At 42.2% G+C, this 20,909-nt stretch overlaps 1 protein-coding gene and 1 long non-coding RNA gene across 4 annotated transcripts in view; one reads left to right on the top strand and one right to left on the bottom strand.

Annotated features, from left to right (window-relative positions):
* Nucleotides 1-5,785: 5,785 nt before the first annotated feature.
* LOC123334740 lies at nucleotides 5,786-8,203 on the bottom strand. Of its 2 annotated transcripts, XR_006552822.1 has the most exons (3): nucleotides 8,068-8,203; nucleotides 7,447-7,638; nucleotides 5,786-6,747 (listed from the first exon to the last, which is right to left on the bottom strand). It is a non-coding gene; the product is annotated as an uncharacterized LOC123334740 (long non-coding RNA). The 2 variants fall into 2 exon arrangements; XR_006552821.1 differs by lacking the exon at nucleotides 8,068-8,203 and having other exon boundaries at nucleotides 7,447-7,844.
* Nucleotides 8,204-8,331: 128 nt separating this feature from the next.
* The window catches only part of ZNRF2 (zinc and ring finger 2), a 94,082-nt gene continuing 81,504 nt past the window's right edge, over nucleotides 8,332-20,909 (top strand). For both annotated transcript variants that reach the window (XM_006055696.3, XM_044946697.1), the window contains exon 1: nucleotides 8,332-8,987. In XM_006055696.3, the coding sequence (XP_006055758.2) occupies nucleotides 8,531-8,987 (457 nt within the window). In that variant the 5' untranslated portion in view covers nucleotides 8,332-8,530. The remainder of the gene's footprint in view (nucleotides 8,988-20,909) is intronic.

The raw sequence follows: 20,909 nt of genomic DNA, 5'->3' as shown, positions 1-20,909 counted from the left end.
GGGCCCAGCAGTCTGTTTTAGCGAGGTCTCCAGTTGATTCTCTCATGCACTGAAGTTTGTAAAGCACTGATTTAGACCATCATTTGTCAAACCACAGATTACAACCCATGAGTGGGCTATAAAATCAACTTATCAGGCAGTAACCAGCATTTTACAAAAGTGAAATGGAACAGACCAGAAACTGGAGTGTATCCCATGTAGCATGGGTATGATCGCATAAGGCTTTGTTCAGTTCTATACAAGTGTACCGATTTGGATGAAGCAGCACTTTTAAATGTTGAAGAAAGGGTAGGGTAGAATAAAGAAGCTACAAATTTTAAACGAAGTCAGAACTGTTTGGTTGACAATAAAACACACGGACAGCTTAATGTGCATCCCTGTTTGGAGAGAGACAGAGGAGAGAGGGAAGAGGGCCAAGGGAAAAAAAAAAAACAAAAACAGAGCAGGCCAAAGTTTCATAATTCCAGGATCCTTGAGGGGAAAGAAATAAGTCCCACCCAGAGAGAAAATAGAAGGGGAATCGACCACAAGGGAGCTATCAAGGGGGATTCGTGCATGTGTGCTCAGTTGCTTCAGTCATGTCTGACTCTTTGTGACCATATGAACCGCAGCCCTCCAGGCTCCTCTGTCCATGGGATTCTCCAGGCAAGAATACTGGAGTGGGTTGCCATACCCTCCTCCAGGGGATCTTCCTAATTCTGGGATCGAACGCAAGGCTCTTTTGTCTCTTGCATTGGCAGGCAGGTTCTTTACCACTAGCACCGCCTGGGAAGCCCATCAAGGAGGATAAGTATGAAATAAGGTCATGTGTAACCTTCAGGAAACCATCATTTAAGCTGAAATATTCATTCACTCCTTCATTCATTCATTCATAGATCACTTATTGTACCATCACAGGTCCCAGGTACTGTGTTAGATGCTGGACAGTACTGTTTAATGACAGCAAGAAGATGAGTAATAACTATAACAAGATCTGTTATGTAAAGGGAATATTAACTTGTGTTGAGTGAGAATACTCAAGTTAGCCTGTGATGATGGGGTTAAGAGTAGAGTGACAAGTGACATCCATATGGAGAGGGTGTTTAATCAAAATGACCACATTTCAACATGATAGTTTATTCTGAAGTTAATTAATGGTTATTGAGATAAGTGATTCTTAAATATTAGCATGCCTCAGAATCCCTTCAATAGCTTGTTCACACACTTTTTGATTTAGTAGTTCTGGGGGGTGGGGGGAGGGTGGGGTCTGAAAATTGCCTTTCTGACAAACTTCCAGGTGATGCAGATACTACTGATCTGGGCACCATACTTTGAGGATCACTGACCCAAATGACTAAATGAATGGTATTTCTAGACACACAATGTAAAGCAGAAGGAATTTAGCTGACCCATACAGACACAAAACTTTTTTTTTTACATTTTGATGGCTTAAAAACAATAGCTGCCACTTGAAATTTTTCATGTAACTTAATTTTTATTGTAAAGATTAAAGTGTTACTAAGATTTCATACTTAGCTTAGATGTTTGATGGCCAGATAGTTGTTCTTGTGGGGCAAAGATATGTTTGCTATGTGCTTGCCAAAATTATTTCCTTCCCTTCCTGGGCTCACACACAAATCCACATTTTCTGACCCCTTTGCAGGTAGGTTAGACCATGTGACTGATTTCTGCCAACATGGAGAGTGGGAAGGGGGATGCAAAATCTTCTAGTCTTGGCCAAAACTTCTTCCTATATCTGTCCTTTTTCTTTGGGTGGCACAGGATCTAGTGAGGGGACCAGGGGTCTGCTTAGCCACAAGATAAGAACCTGGGTCCCTGAGTCACCACTTGGAGAAGAGACACTCAGGATTGCCACTTAAGTGGGAAACTATTTGGAGGGAGCTGAGTGGGTTTACCAAGTGAACTTGTAATGTGCTTTCATTGCATCATGAACCTGAGGTCAAGGGGCTTGTTTCCATTTTGTGGCTTAGCCTGCCCTGAATAAGATGCTGTTCCTGGCACTAAGTAACACAAAACACACACTTTTGAAGCAGAATGAATAATCATTACAACTCTAATTTTTACCCTGTATGTTCAGTTTGTAAACGGCCTTCTCACTATTCATTTATTCAACAAATACCTACCTGAAGGTTACTGTGTGCCAAGCATTGCAATGGTGAGACAGAAAATGACACTTTCCATGCCCTCATGGAATTTACAATCTTGTGAGGAATGGACATAAACAATCAAACAAATAAAAAATTCCAGGTGTTGTGAGTGGTGTGAACACTGGAAACCTGGCACTATGAGGAGATGTTTTTTCTAGGTAGGAATAAATGAATAAATATTGAGTACTGTTTAGGTGTAATTAACATCTGAGTAAAAATGATTTAAAAGTATAGGTTTGGATGTGTTGAAGCAAAATATATGTAAATTTGGATATGAGCAAGAATCATAGGGTTAAATCTTTTCATTTAACAGTTTTAACTAATGAATGGGGTTTGCTCCATATTATAGCTATCGAAACTTTTAAAATGCATAATGTATAATGATGCATAAAATTTTATATATGATAAAATGTATAATGATGAGTGTGAAACTCTTTATCAGTTGTTAGCTCCTCAGACACCTGTAAAAGTCTTTTATTCCCTTTGAAAATCATAATTTGCTATTTTTCTCTATTAACAATAAGTTCTTGCCATATTGGTATAAATTCCTGTTGAACTAGAGTTTCCCACCAAAGGCCTCATTCAATAAAACTTAAATCGGATTGAATAACTAGATTGCCTGCTTAAATTAGAGCTTATTATTCTGGTAACGACTTTGACCTTTCAAACTTTATTTTTGCTTACCAAGTAAATATTAAATTCTTAAAGAGATAGGAATACCAGACTAACTTACCTGTCTCCTGAGAAATCTGTATGCAGGTCAAGAAGCAACAGTTAGAACCAGACATGGAACAACAGACTGGTTCCAAATTGGGAAAGGAGTACGTCAAGGCTGTATGTTGTCACCCTGCTTAACCTATATGCTAAGTACATCATGAGAAATGCTGGGCTTGATGAAACAGAAGCTGGAATCAAGATTGCCTGGAGAAATAGTAATAACCTCAGATATGCAGATGATACCACTTTTATGGCAGAAAGCAAAGAGGAACTGAAGAGCCTCTTGATGAAAGTGAAAGAGGAGAGTGAAAAAGTTGGCTTAAAGCTCAACATTCAGAAAACTAAGATCATGGCATCCGGTCCCATCACTTCATGGCAAATAGATGGGGAAACAGTGGAAACAGTGGCTGACTGTATTTTTCTGGGCTCCAAAATCACTGCAGATGGTGACTGAAGCCATGAAATTAAAAGACCCTTGCTCCTTGGAAGAAAAGCTATGACCAACCTAGACAGCAGAGACATTACTTTGCTGACAAAGGTCTAATCAAAGGTATGTTTTTTTCAGTAGTCATGTATGCATGTGAAAGTTGGACCATAAAGAAAGCTGAGTGCTGAAGAATTGATGCTTTTGAACTGTGGTATTGAAGAAGACTCTTGAGACTCTTGGACTACAAGGAGATCACACCAGTCCATTCCAAAGGAAATCAGTCCTGAGTATTCATTGGAAGGACTGATGCTGAAGCTGAAGCTCCAATCCTTTGGCTACCTGATGCAAAGAACTGACTCACTGGAAGACTCTGATGCTGAGAAGGATTGAAGGCAGAAGAAGGGGACGACAGAGGATGATATGGTTGGATGGCATCAATGACTCGATGGACATGAGTTTGAGCAAGCTCCGGGAGTTGGTGATGGAAAGGGAAGCCTGGCGTGTGGCAGTCTATGGTGTTGCAGAGTCGGACACGACTAAGTGACTGAACTGAAGTAAACGTTGGTTTCATTAAGCTCATACCCAAGATGAAAGAATTTTGAGTAGCTCAAGATTGAACTCCGGGAGTTGGTGATGGACAAGGAGGCCTGGCATGCTGCGATTCATGGGGTCACAAAGAGTCGGACATGACTGAGCGACTGAAATGAACTGAACTGAACTTTTATTTATATATATATATATATATATATATATATATATATATATATAATCGGAGAAGGCAATGGCACCCCACTTCAGTACTCTTGCCTGGAAAATCCCATGGATGGAGAAGCCTGGAAGGCTACAGTCCACAGGGTCACTGAGGGTCGGACACAACTGAGCGACTTCACTCTCACTTTTCACTTTCATGCATTGGAGAAGGAAATGGCAACCCACTCCAGTGTTCTTGCCTGGAGAATCCCAGGGACGGGGGAGCCTGGTGGGCTGCCGTCTATGGGGTCACACAGAGTTGGACACGACTGAAGTGACTTAGCAGCATACACATGCACACACACACACACAGTACATCAATATCTATACATATAGTCTTCTGTTTAAAAACTTGATTCTCATACTTCAAAGTGATAATCATTACATAAATTACTCATTACTCATTACAAGTATGAGAAAAAAGACAAAGTATTTCTGCAGTTTGTACAAAAAAATACCAGTTATTATTATTTTCACAAAGAGAACATTTTTAGGCATTTTAAAGATTGAAGGGTCACAGCAGGGTGTCCACTGGGTATCTAGACCATGCTTTGCCACCAAAATACCACATTACAGTTTGGACTGGAGTGAGAATAATTTTATTCAGTTCAGTTCAGTCACTCAGTCATGTCCAACTCTTTGCAACCCCATGAACTACAGCAAGCCAGGCCTCCCTGTCCATCACCAACTCCTGGAGTTCACTCAAACTCATGTCCATCGAGTTGTCCATCCAGCCATCTCATCGTCTGTCGTCCCCTTCTCCTCCTGCTCCCAATCCCTCACAGCATCAGAGTCTTTTCCAATGAGTCAACTCTTCACACGAGGTGGCCAAAGTATTGGAGTTTCAGCTTCAACATCGGTCCTTCCAATGAACACCCAGGGCTGATTTCCTTTAGGATGGACTGGTTGGATCTCCTTGCAGTCCAAGGGACTCTCAAGAGTCTTCTCCAACACCATAGTTCAAAAGCATCAATTCTTCGGCGCTCAGCTTTCTTCACGGTCCAACTCTCACATCCATAGATGACCAATGGAAAAACCATAGCCTTGACTAGATGGACCTTTGTTGGCAAAGTAATGTCTCTGCTTTTGAATATGCTATCTAGGTTGGTCATAACTTTCCTTCCAAGGAGTAAGGGTCTTTTAATTTCATGGCTGCAGTCACCATCTGCAGTGATTTTGGAGCCCAGAAAAATAAAGTCTGACACTGTTTCCACTGTTTCCCCATCTATTTCTCATGAGGTGATGGGACCAGATGCCATGATCTTTGTTTTCTGGATGTTGAGCTTTAAGCCAACTTTTTCACACTCCTCTTTCACTTTCATCAAGAGGCTTTTTAGTTCCTCTTCACTTTCTGCCATAAGGGTGGTGTCATCTGCATATCTGAGGTTATTGATATTTCTCCCCGCAATCTTGATTCCAGCTTGTGCTTCTTCCAGTCCAGCATTTCTCATGATGTACTCTGTGTATAAGTTAAATAAGCAGGGTGACAATATACAGCCTTGACGTACTCCTTTTCCTATTTGGAATCAGTCTGTTGTTCCATGTCCAGTTCTAACTGTTGCTTCCTGACCTGCATATAGGTTTCTCAAGAGGCAGGTCAGGTGGTATGGTATTCCCATCTTTTTCAGAATTTTCCAGTTTATTGTGATCCACACAGTCAAAGCCTTTGGCATAGTCAATAAAGCAGAAATAGATGTTTTTCTGGAAGGTTGATGCAAATACAATTGCGGTTTCACACCGTGAATTTTAAATCATCATAACTGGGGTCAAGCCCATCTTTATTATTTAAAATAGGAACCATTATAATCAACACATTTTTGCCAACAAGAAATAAGTTTGTTTATCCCTGTAGTATCAAAATCAATACTCAGGGATTCGATGAACTCTTGGAAAGCATTTCCTGCCTTCTGCTGGCTCTGGAAGCATTTTCCCTGCAAAAAGTTGTCGAGATGGTTGAGAAGTGGTAGTCGGTTGATGAGAGGTCAGGTGAATATGGTGGATGATGCAAAACTTCATAGCCCATTTGTTCAGCTTTTGAAGCGTTGGTTGTGTGATGTGCAGTCAGGTGTTGTCAAGGAGAACTGGGCCCTTTCTGTTGATCAATGCCAGCTGCAGGTGTTGCAGCTTTTGGTGTATCTCATTGATTTGATGAACATACTTTTCAGATGTGTTAGTTTTGCTGGGATGGACAAAGCTGTAGTGGATCAGACCGACATCAGACCATCAATCAGTGACCATAACCTTTTTTGGGTGCAAGTTTGGCTTTGGGAAGTGCTTTGAAGCTTCTCGGTCCAACCAATGAACTGGTCATCACTGGGTCTCATATAAAATCCACTTTTTGTCACATATCACAATCCGATAAAGAATAAGAGAAGAACCTAATGTAGAAAAAGAGAAGATGACCCTTCAAAACAATGGTTTTTTTCATTATTGGTCAGCTCATGATGCACCCACTTCTCGAGCGTTTCACCTTTCAAATTTGCTTCAAATGCTGAGCAACTATAGAATGGTTGATGTTCAGTTCTTGGGCAACTTCTCATGTAATTTTAAGCCTCTCAGTTGGTTATTGTCAACTTTCCATGGGCAGCCACTATGTTTATCTTCAGGCTTTTATCTAGTCTGCAAAACTTCTTCAACCACCACCGCACCGTACATTTGTAAGCAGCTCCTGGGCCAAATGTGTTGTTGTGAGTTGTCTCTGCAAACCTGAGTAGGAAAATATCTTGAATTTGCTTTTTCTCTAACATCATTTCCATAGTTGAAATAAATATAAACAAATACTAGGTCAGCCAAAAACATAAAGCAAGAAATGTGCATTAAAATGATGTACAGCACAACCATACTTAAGAATGTATTCCAATATAAAATGGAAAATTTAAACAACGCAAAAACCGCAATTGCATTTGCACCAACCTAGTAGTAATTGACATTTTAGCGAAATTACAGGGTTTTAAAGTAGCAGGTGCTGTGGAGATTTGATACAAACATCCCAGGTAAGGAAACTAAAGTCCACAAAGGTAAAATGATTGCTTATTACATTTAGTTTTGGTCCCAGACCTAGACCCCAGGTCTTATGAATCGGTTGCAGTTGTCTCTGTGCCGCAGTTTTTGCTCTACAGCTGAAGATCATGTTGGATTATCTTTAGTTCTATCAACTCTGCTTTCTCTACAGTCGGAGTGTTTAAATGGGATAGATCTAATTCAGATCAAGTTGCCTTCAGCCTCCTAGGTTGTTTCTTTTGTTTTCAGTCTTTTATTATCAGACTGGTGAGCTTCTGCTTTATTTAAAAGACGCACTCGGAGTAACATCAAGGAGGAAGGTCGACACCCACTCAAACGCAATGGCTAGGGACACAGGACCGAGACACACCCAGCCCCAGCGGTAAAAAGGTGAAGACTACCCACCGTCAGGTCCAGCGTCCGAGGGCCACGTGCAGGAGGAGGGGCCGCCTTCTGGTTGGCGCCCGGAGGAGCTCCGTCCCTCCAATCAGCGCAAGCCCCGCGGTGGAGAGGGGGCGCGCCCAGCAGGGGAGGGCGGGGCTAGAGACCTGTCCATCACCGAATCCGCGGGTGGCAGCACCTACCCCACCAAGGCACCTAGGCGAGACAGGGCGGGAGCGGGAAGGCCGCGGCGAGGGGGGAGGCGGGGCCAGACCGGTGGGAGCCAATCCGCCCGGCGGCGCCAGGGGGCGGAGGCGGGGTCACCGCGCGCGACCCAAACACACGGGTTCGGGCGCACCCTGGGGCCGCGCTGCTCCTCCGCCTTCCGGTGCGAGGGCCGCAGTACCTCCTTCCCTTCTGAGCACCCCCACCTCGTGGTCCAGACCCTACCCACCCCCCCGCCCCTCCTTCTCTGGGGGAGCGCGGTGACGGTTGCCGGGAAGCGCGCGCTGCCCCTCCCTCTCCTCCTGCGTCCTCTCCTCCCGCGCCACCCGTTTTTCCTCCTTCTCAGTTAATAACAGCTGGGTGGCTGGGGGAGGAGGGAAGGTGGCCCCAGCGGAGTCTGGGCGGGCACCTCCCACTCACCCGCGAGCCGCCGTGGGAGCAGGAGGATGGCGGCGGTAGCGGCGGCCGCCCGGGAGGAGGCGGTGCCGAGGGCCCGGGCGCAGAGCGCAGCGGCGGCGGCAGAGAGCGGCAGCGGCCCGTCGCGGCGCACCAGAACCGAAAGCAGCGGCAGCCGCGCAGCCACCTGAGCCGCCCCTCCCGCCGGAGCCAGCGATCGGCGCCCGCGGGAGCCGGGACCTCCTTCCTCTCCGTCTCTCCTTGTCCCCCGCGTCCCCAGATAGGCCGTCGATCTCGCTCGTCACCCCTTAGAAGAGCGCGGCGGGCGCCGACCGCCCCCTGGGGCGCCGGGCGGCGGCCCTGGACGTGCGGGCTTCTTTCTGCGCCGGCCTCCGCGCCTCGGCCCTGCCCTCTCGCTCCCGCGCTCGCTCCCGCCCTCCCGGCGCTCCGGGCACTGTGCGCGGGCCCGGCCCGGGGCAGGGCGGACATGGGCGCCAAGCAGAGCGGGCCGGCCGCTGCTAACGGCCGCACCCGCGCGTACTCGGGCTCAGATTTACCTTCCAGCAGCAGCAGCAGCGGAGGGGCCAACGGGACCGCGGGCGGCGGGGCGCGAGCCGCAGCCGCTGGGAGGTTTCCGGCTCAGGTGCCCAGCGCGCACCAGCCCAGCGCCTCCGGCGGCGCCGCGGCGGCCTCGGCGGCCCCGCGCAGCCGCTCCCTCGGCGGGGCCGTGGGGACCGTGGCGTCGGGGGCCCGGGCGGCGCAGTCAACCTTCAGCATCCCCAACAGCAGCAGCGGCCCGTACGGCTCGCAGGACTCGGTTCACAGCAGCCCGGAGGACGGCGGCAGCAGCGGCGGCAGGGACCGGCCGGCGAGCGGGGGTCCCGGAGGGCCGCGCCTGGTGATCGGCTCCTTACCAGCTCACCTCTCGCCGCACATGTTTGGAGGTACGGCCCTTTCCCTCTCTGCCTCCCGCAGGCGGCACGTGGGCCGCGGCTGCGCTTATTTTTACCCTTCTCCTTTTCTCCTTCAGCCCGAGCGCCGGGGGTTCGCCGCGCGGCCGGGCCGGGTCACCCCTCTTTGGGGTGGGAGGGGAAGAGAGAGGGAGAGAGCGCCTCTTAACCCCTGCAGCGCCGCTACCGCGGGACCCCAGTGTTTGGTTTTTGAACACCGCCGTGCACCCTCACCTCTTCGTGGCTTTCTCATACAGAAAGCCCTTGTTTGCTCCCGGAGGTGAAGGGAGCAAATATTGTTTTAAAAACAAACGCAATAGCTGGTGCTTGTGGTTTTTAGTAGCAGGAAGTCAGGACCCGTTGCTAAATGTAGTTGTATCTGGTGACTCGAGTGGTGAGCGGTTTTTAAAGGCCAAAAGTCAGAGTCTCAAATGAACAGATGAGTGTTTGAAAAAGGAGCGAGTTATCGCTTTTGGAGTAACTTATTGTAGAGCTGTAATTCTCATGCCTTGTGTCAGTAGTCCCACCTACTGTGTATGCTTTAATTGAGTGAATGTGTTAATGAAAAGTATATTTTTAACCTCAGTAAACTGCTGCTTTAGATAATGATTAATGTGAGTTATGCTTAATTTGGACAGAGCTTTAAAAAATTGAGAACTGTTTTTTAAGGAAAGAAACCAATAATCATTACAACTCTGCCTACAAGATGCAGTAAAAGCCCAGGTGTTTTTGAAAAGCGGTGCTCTCTAGGGTTCAAGAAAGACCTTGTGAAAAATGGAAATTTTAGTAGCAAAACGGTATGTCTTTTTGGATTGATAGAAACGGAGGAGGGGTACCCCTGATCTGAGGAAAGCAAATTCGACCTCTTCAGTTGTGTTTTATGGTTTCTACTTTCCTTCAGAACAGTTAATGGTAAATGAATTAAGACACTCCCTTCCCAGTTCATGAAGAGTAGCAGTTAAATCCGGTTAGAGATGCAGGCAATAGAAGATAAACATTTCCATATCATTGCTTTCTTTACACATCATGGTATTACCTACAATTACAGTTAAGCACAGGTGAATAGTGAAAACACCATCTTCTCTATTTCTCTGCTTCCTTTACTCATGTTTATAAATGTGAGAAATTTGAGCAGGCAGTTGGTAAAGTGAAATGTTCAATAATGTAATTGCTCTGATGTTCTGTACTATCAGTATTCACATTCACACAAATTAAAAATGGAGGGGACATGTTTAGTTTTCCTTCCATCTTTTTAATACCGCTTTGCATATTCAAAATATAAAACAACTTTTTAATCACCTTTATTTTAATTACTTGTTATAAAATGATTTTTTTTTGTAACTAAAAATACTGATTTTTCTTAAGGGGCCCTTAAAACATTTCTTTTTGAGAAAAAGAACCAGTGCTGACTGTACTGTGATTTGTGATTCATAACTAACACAGCTGAAGGTCCTGTAGTACCACACCGAAGAAGAACAAAAGACAGTTTCTTAAGAATGGGAGATTAGTGGCAAGAATAAAGGCTAAGCTGGTCCTAAAAAAAATATATTTATCTTAAGATTAAAATTTGCATGTAGTTCTGTCTAACAGCTTGCTAAAGAAAGCGAATAGGGAAAGGCTCATCAGATGAGTAACTTCCTTGGTATACTGATGGCTTAACTTTTTTTAAAGGACTGTTTTTTTCTTTTAAAAAAGTTTATCTGTATGGGTTTAAAGTGTTTCATCTGGGGGTGGGGGCAAATATTTGACACCTGTGCTATTAATTCTTAGTGAAATAGCAGGTGGAGAAGATGTAGTTGCTGAAAGTTGGATTAAGTAAAGCATTTATCTTTTTTCTTCTCTGAGTTCTTAGATTTGTACACGTTAGCCGTTTTTAGTATTTTAGGGGTCAGCATGATTGGGGCCTAGTGGAAGCACAGTGACACTGAGAACTGTGGCAGCGTTTCCTAACCAAGTCTCTGTAGAGAATGGAGCCCCAATGACTTAAAAGTATCTGTTGTGTGCAGTTAGTTAACTATTCTCTTGTGCATTTGGAATATTTCTAGCTATGTATCATTCTTAGGAAATTTGAGAAAACAGTCACTGGGATAATTTTGTGTTTGGTAGTTCAGATGAGGGACTCTAGTTGAGAAAACTTGGAAGAGAATCAGAGAAATTACCTGTTCTTTCTAAATGACACGAACAGATCAAAGTGCCAGTACCTTAAATCCTACTTAAGACTGGGAGATGGAATACACTTGAGGGTGAAAAAGCGTCTTTCTAGCAGCGTTTGCTTTAATGAGATTTTTTACCTGTATTTCAGTAGTTGGGCTCATTAGGGAAACGTAATAGAACCCTCTTTGTCATCATCCTGAGATTTAGGGAACCAGATGATAAATCTTATTTTTTTTTTTAATTTTTTAAACTCTTTATTGAGTTTGTTACATATTGCTTCTATTTTACATTTAAAATTTTTGGCCCCAAGGCATGTGGGATCTTAACTTTCTGACCAGGAATCGAACCTGCACCCGCCACATTGGAAGGCAAAGTCGTAACGTCTGGATTGCCAGGGAAGTCCCTGAATCTAAAACTGGACTTCATTATTACTCCATGTTGACTTAATTTTTTAGTAGTTTATTCAGTTAGAAATTGTGCAGATGTTTGGGCAAATAAAAAGGAACTCCATCTGAAAGTTGAGAGAAGGATTATTTCTAAATTAGTGGAAAGTTATTTCTGTAATTTTATAAAACTTTAATTGATGTTTGTATTGTTACTGTTTCCTAATAGGAAAATATGGTACTAATCAGATACAAAATTATCTTTCCCTTATGGAAAAGGAAAATCTAAACAATATCACTTTAAAAAAATTTAGACGTCTGGTGAGTTGAATTGTTAACTAGTTCCATCGTAGTGAATTACCAAATTAAACGAGGTTTTCTGTGTTGGTTTTATGTTTTGCTCTCTTTGGGACATGTATTTTGGCTATATTCGCTCTTCTTTAATTCTGTCTAGAGAAATAGAAGAGAGGTACTTAATTTATATTTCAGTTTACAGAATTTTCCTAGAATTTCTTAGAACTGAGTTGTATATCAGAGTATGATTATAAAACATACAGGAATTTTTAGATCAAGTAGGTTTCTTTTTTTATTTTCAGAGTGCTGAGTTTAACAAAAGTTTTACAGTGAACAAAAGCCTTTTTTTGTTTAATCACCTTTGTTTAAAAACAGGTCTTTAAGAGAATAGTCTAATATTGAAGACTTGATGGTATCTTAGGATTTTCTTGGCTTTAGTGTATATCTGCATTTTTTTCACTACAAGTTGCTAATGTTTGTAACATCAATTATGATGGATGGTAAAATAGTGTTGAATGATCTAGCAAGGATATCGAAGGTAAATTGGACTATAAAATTATGCCAGTCAATGGAGATCATTTCTAGAGAAATCATGTGGGGTCCTCATGTATCTGAGTCTGGAAGTGAGACAGAGAGATGAATTAATCTAGACTATTTATTGATGGTACTGGGTTGCTTTTGGTCACCTCCTAATTGATTGGTTTAAGTTTGGGTGTGTGATTGTAATTCAGGTGCCTCCTGTTACTTAGGAACAATTGCTTCCTTTTATTGAAGAAGTTTGTCATTGCTTAAAACTGAATATGTTAAAATTTGTAGTTCTAGGCCAACTTCTCAATCTTCAGGACGGATGTGGGTTTTAAGGTGTTAGATTATCTGTATTAATTAACTGTTGAATTATGCTCAGTCACTATTACTTACCAGTATTTAGTGCCAGAATGTTTGAATTGGGGATATTGTGATTAATCTCCTTTCTATTCCTGAATGTTCTTTTATTCAGTTGAAAACTTACAGGGTGGTAGAAGAGAAATGTCTGCTTCAGAAAAATGACTAATTAACCACCATCCTGTCACCCATCTCCTCCCACATCCACCCCCCAGAAATCAAGAACTCTTGTGGTTAATTTTTCTCATTTGTAATCTCACATAATCCTTAAACACTCGATACTTTGTTATGCTAAAGTATGTGCTCCCTCATGAAAGTTTCTGCTTTGGGAATATTTTAAGTTTTCTTGCCTGCAGGGTGGAGCGGGTGCCGAAGGGGGGAGTGGTTTGTGTTGCAGTGGGCACCTTCTGATAAGAGAGCAGCTGCCTGACCTAAGTACTTTTGATGCTTTGCTGACTGCAAAGCCAGTACAAGCTCCATTGTTTTACTAACAGGTAGTGTCTCCAGCGGAGAAGGCAATGGCACCCCACTACAGTACTCTTGCCTGGAAAATCCCAGGGGCGGAGGACCCTGATAGGCTGCTGTCCATGGGGTCTCGAAGAGTCGGACACGACTGAGCAACTTCACTCTCACTCTTCACTTTCCTGCATTGGAGAAGGAAATGGCAACCCACTCCAGTGTTCTTGCCTGGAGAATCCCAGGGACAGGGGAGCCTGGTGGGCTGCCGTCTATGGGGTCACACAGAGTCAGACACGACTGAAGCGACTTAGCAGCAGCAGCAGCAGCAGCAGTGTCTCCAGCAAGTCCCCTAGTCCTCTCCAATTGGATTACTTTGCCTGGAAACCACTTATTTATTTTCTTTACCAATACCACTAATTAGTTGTCAGTTTTTATAAGAATTGTGATAAGGTTATACTTACTATGTATTCTGGGTATCTGCACAATTGGGTATATTAGCAAATAGATTAAAAAAAGTATAGGAACTGCTATATGTAGCAAAATACTTCCTAATTAATTTTACATATGTGTATATACTGACTGGTGTTAGTAATGAATTGTTCTCCACTTATTGAAGTGTTTAGAATTGGGAGCAAACATGCCCTTTGTATGAACAGAGTTCAGAAATAGCTTAGGTTATGATTGTATTCAGTTGCAGGTAGTTTTCTATGCTGCTTATTAAATACTACAATTCATTTCTTCATGGTTATTAAGCTGTTGGCAGCTTGCTTCTTCAAAGCCAGCAAAGGAGAGACTCGCAAGATGGGCCGGTACTACACTCTCATGTAAATATGTACACGTAATGACACTCAGCCCATGGCCCTTGCTGTGTTCCATTGGTTATAAACAAGTCACAGGGCCTGCTTATACTCAAGGGGGAGGGAATGACAGAAAGGTGTAAGTATCAGGAGGCAGGAATCACGTGTGCCCACACTGATGATAGACTTAGGTTAATCAGCTAAACATGCAACTGTTCTAACCATATTTTTGAATTTACTGTTTACTTTGAAGAAGTTATAATAGTGTAGATGCCAAGTATGCTTTAATAAATGTGAATCGAGCCCTTTCTAGGGGCTGGCCATTGTAGTTGTCAGGGTTACAACTGGTTATACACTTGAGTTCTCTAAGATAGAACTGATAGAGTTGGGAACTGGGGTGTGTGGTGATGTCATTAACCAATATTAAAAATAAAGAAGAAAATAATAAGTTATAGGAAATGATAATGAGTCCTTTTAGGCTTGTTAAATTTTGAGGATTTCTATCTGGAAGCATCTTTTAAGCATTTGGAAATATGTCTCCAATTTAGGACATTACAAAAAAAAATTGAGAAATTGTCAATTTGCATATTATAAATGAAGCTGAACAGTGGTTAAGATTACTGAGGGATGGATACAAATTGAGGCACAAGCATAGAATTCTGGGGAGCAAGAATTTTAAGAGACAGGCAGTGCAGGAGGCCAGTGATTACAATTAAAGCACAAAGAAAATTTGTTTAAAATGTTTTTATTATTAAAATAATATGTGTTCATTAGAGAAAGCTGTAATGTGGAAAATACAGAAAGGCACATATAAGAAATTGCAAATCACTTGTAATATCACCATGGGAAATAACCAGAATAAAATGTTGATGGCTATTCTTCTCATATATATGTTTTGGATAGAAAATTTGGAGGTCATTCTTGTATATTCTTTTGATTTTTAAATCTTTTGGATGTTCTAATAGAAGATTTTAAGGCTACAGATTTCCCCCCAAGAATTGCTTTAGCTGAATGCCACAATTTTTGAAGTGTTTTGTTAACATTCAGTTAAAAATATTATCTAATTTTCCTTGTGATTTCCTTTTTGATACATTGGTTACATATTCTTTGATAAAATGCTCTTTCTACTTAATCAGTTTCTTCTATCATGTTAAAATTTTTTATAGCATTATTTTTAATGACTGCCCAGTATTCCAGAGCTCATTCAATAAATATTTGATGAAGACCTACTTTGCCTTGCACTGTCCTAAGGATATAGAAGTGGAGAAATCTCCGGGGGAGACAGTAAACAAACAAGTAAAATATCAATATACAGTGTTTCAGAGGATTTTGAATGTGATGCAGAAAAACGGGAGTGGAAAGGTAGAGATCGTGGGGAATAGACTTGTTTTTATTTTAAATAGGGTTTTAGGGATAACTTCTCTGATAAGGTGACATTCAAGCAGAAACTAAAGAAACAAGCCATGAAGAATCTCTAGGTGAGTAGCAAACGCAGGGAGAAAGTGAAGTGAAGTCGCTCAGTCGTGTCCAACTCTGCAACCTCGTAGTCTGTAGCCTACCAGGCTCCTCCGTCCATGGGATTTTCCAGGCAAGAGTACTGTAGTGGGTTGCCATTTCCTTCTCCAGAAGATCTTCCTGACCCAGGGATCGAACCCGGGTCTCCTGCATTGTAGGCAGACTCTTTACCATCTGAGCCACCAGGGAAGCCCTGGTGAAGGAACAGTAACTAGAAAGGTACTTAGGTGTGATTGTAATGAACATACCTGGTGTGTTCTGGGAGTAGTTACGACACCAGTGTAGTTGGAGTGCAAGGGGTTGTAGATAAGGACTGGGATGGGGTATGAACTGCCTTATAACCATTGATGTGGTTTTTAGAGTTTTGTTTTAGAGAGAGATGGGGAGACATTGCAGAGTTATTTTGAGGAGGAGATTGACATAACTCGACTTAGGCTTTTAAAAGATTGCTCTGGGCACCATGCGGGAATAGACCCTAGAGAGCAAGAGTCAAGCAAAGGTGCAAAACCCTTGGCAAGAGATAAATGTCTTGGACAGAGTCGTGGCACTAAAGTTGGTGAAGTTGGTGAAGAGTTGGTAGACTCTGGATATCTAGCTCTTCGAAAGTGGAGTCAACTAGATAAGATGTAGAGGATATATATTCAGCCAACCCTTGAATGTCATGGGGGTTTGGGGTGCAGGTGCTCTGGGCAGTCCAGTTTAATTTGTAGCCCTTCTCTGAAATAGCCATTCCTCTGTATCCATGGTTAGGAATGGAGGACTCAACCAAACTGATGATGGTGTGTTGTTGTTGTTCAGTCGCTAAGTCATGTCCGACTCTTCCACCCAGTAGAATGCAGCATGCAGGGTTCCTTTGTCCTTCTCTAACTCTTGGGAGTTTGCTAGAATTCATGGTGTACTGGAGAATTTACTATTGAAAAAAGTCCATGTATTTGACCTTCACAGTTCTAATTTGTATCAAGGGTCAACTGTAGTTTGTCTGAAGTTTGGTTCTTTCAAATTATTAGGAAAAGTCCTACAATAGCTCACAGACTCAAAGGACCAAATTCAGGAACCAGCATCAGTGGAGCTGAAATTGAGAAATTCTGTATGTGCATGCATACTTCAGTTGCGTCTGACTCTTGTGACCCCATGGACTGCAGCATGCCAGGCCCCTCTGTCCATCACCACCTCCCGGAGTTTACTCAAACTCATGTCCATTTGAGTTTGTGATGCCATCCAACCATCTCATCCTCTGTCGTCCCCTTCTCCTGCCTTCAATCTTTCCCAGCATCAGAGTCTTTTCAAATGAGTCAGCTCTTTGCATCAGGTGACCAAAGTATTGGAGTTTCAGCTTCAGCATCAGTCCTTCCAATGAATATTCAGGACTGATTTCCTTTAGGATGGACTGGTTGGATCTCCTTGCAGTCCAAGGTACTCTCAACAGTCTTCCTACACCAACGCCTCGGAAGAGTCGTCTTCTCCAACACCACAGTTCAAAAGCATCAGTTCTTCAGCGCCCAGCTGTCTTTATAGTCCAACTCTCACATCCATACATGACTACTGGAAAAACCATAGCTTTGACTAGACAGACCTTTGTTGGCAAAGTAATGTCTCTGCTGTTTAATAAGCTGTCTAGGTCGGTCATAACTTTTCCTCCAAGGAGCAAGCGTCTTTTAATTTCATGGCTGCAGTTACCATCTGCAGTGATTTTGGAGCCCCCAAAATAGTTTGTCACTGTTTCCATTGTTTCCCCATCTATTTGCCATGAAGTGATGGGACCAGATGCCATGATGTTAGTTTTAAGCCAACCTTTTCAGTCTCCTCTCTCACTTTCATCAAGAGGCTGTTTAGTTCTTCTTTGCTTTCTGCCATAAGGGTGGTGTCATCTGGATATCTGAGGTTATTGGTAATTCTCCTGGCAGTCGTGATTCCAGCTTGTGCTTCATCCAGCCTAGCGTTTCTCATGATGTACTCTGCATGCACACCCACACCCTAGTTTTCATTTTGCTTGTTACCTAGTTTTATCCTCTTATATTATGTAGAAGCTTTATTTAAGGTGATGGGCTGTTGGCTCATGGTTACTTCCATCTGCATGTCATCTGAGTGGCCTGAAGGGAATGTTTTCCTCCAGCTGTAGCAAGAGGACTCTGATTTAAGTTGTGTGCCTATCCACACATCAGTCACCGAAGCGAAGGAGATGGAATGCACTCTCGGAATGAGAAGGCTGTCTTCTGTTATCATGGGGAGGAGTTTGGGTTTTCCGAGTCAGGCTGCCTGGGTTGAGTCCATCCACACTGTGTGACCTTAAGTAAGTTATTTAACCGCTCCATACCTTAGTTTTTTCACCTCTAAAATCAGGATAAAAATAAATCTTGTTTTGTGGTATTGTGAGGTTTAATCTATCTTTTTATTTTTAACATTTGAACTGCTATCAAAAATTAAAACATTTAAGACTCATATCCCTCTTCTCATTCTCACCCTCTTCAGGAAGACTATGTCCTTTACTTTTCTCAACTTCTCAGATTTTGCAAAAAAAAAAAAAAAAAAATCCAAGTATTTAGTTTTTATGTATGTGTTTTCTGTTCCCATGAATCTCCCTTGAATATCTGGATTAAGCTTTACAGCGCATGTACTGTGTTAATCAGAAGGTAAAATTTTGTAAATTCAGTGTTTTCAAGTACATTTTGTATTTGAGAACACAGCTAATGGTCACTAAAATTATTGTATATTTAAATTGTATATAAAAACTTACTGCTCCAGAGAGATGTTATATTTTTACTTGTGTAAAGTAAATATATGTAAACTGAATTGTTGAGCCAAAGAAAATAGGTATAATGTGGACTATGCAAATGTGGCAGTCATAAAATTGTCTTACAAATAAAAGTATGCTGTACTTAATAGGAAGTGCTGCAAACATTGTTGATCAGTTTGAGTATATTTTGTGGGTGGTGGGAGATGGTTGGTGTGAAGTTAAAGCAGGTCAATTCTTTTAAATATATGCTACTTCTTCAGGAAAGTATCCGAAAACCTTAGCGTTTTTATGCTGTATGATTTACTGCATCTCAGGCAACCTGGATGACATGGCATTTGATAAAGGAGCATGCTGCTTTGCTGGTGTTTTGGCATGCTCTGGTCTGAGACCTCTAAGGTCTTGATTGGGATTTTTTCAGATTTCCTGTCTATTAGGACACATCTTCAGAAGCAGTGCATCTTCAGAAGCAGTGCCTCTGGTAACCTTTAAATCTCAGTTAATTCCCATGTTTCACTCTTTCCACCATCTTGCCATGTAAAGAATTGTCATTAATTTCCTAAGAGAAAACTTAAACGAGGAATACTTAATATTATAGACCACTTTTAGTATCTCTTTAAATATAGAACTAATACTGTTTTATGTGGTAATTTGTGGATTAGAAAAGTGACTTCACAAGCACTGACCCATTTGCATTTCATAAACATAGAGTCATTTCTTTGGTTATTTGGAGATGAACATCAGAAGTTAGATGAACTCCAATTCTGCATTTGTTGTATTTTTACTTATTCCCAGGTGGCGCAGTGCTAAAAAATCCACCTGCCAATGCAGGAAACACAAGAGACACGGGTTCAATTCCTGGGTCAGGAAGATCGCCTGGAGTAGGAAATGGCAACCCACTCCAGAATTTATGCTTGAAAAAGTCTCCTGGACAGAAGAGTCTGGTGGGCTGCAGTCCATGGGGTTTCAAAGAGTCAGACACGACAAGTGACTGGACATGCATTTCATATGTTGCAATGCACAGATCCTAATTTACATTTTATTTATTTATTTATTTATTTTTAAAAATTTTATTTTATTTTTAAACTTTACATAATTGTATTAGTTTTGCCAAATACCAAAATGAATCCGCCACAGGCATACATGTGTTCCCCATCCTGAACCCTCCTCCCTCCTCCCTCCCCATTCCATCCCTCTGGGTCGTCCCAGTGCACCAGCCCCAAGCATCCAGTATCGTGCATCGAACCTGGACTGGCGACTCGTTTCATACATGATATTTTACATGTTTCAATGCCATTCTCCCAAATCATCCCACCCTCTCCCTCTCTCACAGAGTCCATAAGACTGTTCTATACATCAGTGTCTCTTTTGCTGTCTCGTACACAGGGTTATTGTTACCATCAGTGTCTCTTTTGCTGTCTCGTACACAGGGTTATTGTTACCATCTTTCTAAATTCCATATATATGCGTTAGTATACTGTATTGGTGTTTTTCTTTCTGGCTTACTTCACTCTGTATAATAGGCTCCAGTTTCATCCACCTCATTAGAACTGATTCAAATGTATTCTTTTTAATGGCTGAGTAATACTCCATTGTGTATATGTACCACTGCTTTCTTATCCATTCATCTGCTGATGGACATCTAGGTTGCTTCCATGTCCTGGCTATTATAAACAGTGCTGCGATGAACATTGGGGTACACGTGTCTCTTTCCCTTCTGGTTTCCTCAGTGTGTATGCCCGGCAGTGGGATTGCTGGATCATAAGGCAGTTCTATTTCCAGTTTTTTAAGGAATCTCCACACTGTTCTCCATAGTGGCTGTACTAGTTTGCATTCCCACCAACAGTGTAAGAGGGTTCCCTTTTCTCCACACCCTCTCCAGCATTTATTGCTTGTAGACTTTTGGATCGCAGCCATTCTGACTGGTGTGAAATGGTACCTCATAGTGGTTTTGATTTGCATTTCTCTGATAATGAGTGATGTGGAGCATCTTTTCATGTGTTTGTTAGCCATCTGTATGTCTTCTTTGGAGAAATGTCTATTTAGTTCTTTGGCCCATTTTTTGATTGGGTCATTTATTTTTCTGGAGTTGAGCTGTAGGAGTTGCTTGTATATTCTCGAGATTAGTTGTTTGTCAGTTGCTTCATTTGCTATTATCTTCTCCCATTCTGAAGGCTGTCTTTTCACCTTGCTAATAGTTTCCTTTGATGTGCAGAAGCTTTTAAGGTTAATTAGGTCCCATTTGTTTATTTTTGCTTTTATTTCCAATATTCTGGGAGGTGGGTCATAGAGGATCCTGCTGTGATGTATGTCAGAGAGTGTTTTGCCTATGTTCTCTTACATTTTATTTAAAGAGTTTTGACAAATAGATTTGACAATACACTGTGTAACCAACACACTGTCAAAAGTAGGAAACACTCTCTTTATCCCCAAAAGTTCTCTTACACTCCTTCTAAGTCATTCCCATGGTACTTCTTAGAGATGATTACTATTACCTATTTCTATTATCATAGATTATCGTATCATCTATTATATCATCTATTATCATAGATGAAATAGTTGGATGGTATCAGCACTCAATGAACATGAATTTGAGTAAACTCCAGGAAATAATGAAGGACAGGGAAGCCTGGCATGCTGCAGTTCATGGGATTGCAAAGAGTCAGACATGACTTCACAGCTGAACAACGTTATCATACAT

Source organism: Bubalus bubalis, chromosome 8, assembly GCF_019923935.1.
Source record: "Bubalus bubalis isolate 160015118507 breed Murrah chromosome 8, NDDB_SH_1, whole genome shotgun sequence".
Lineage (NCBI taxonomy): Eukaryota > Metazoa > Chordata > Mammalia > Artiodactyla > Bovidae > Bubalus > Bubalus bubalis.
Note: the sequence above shows the minus strand (reverse complement) of the source record. Positions and strands in the feature narration are given on the sequence as shown.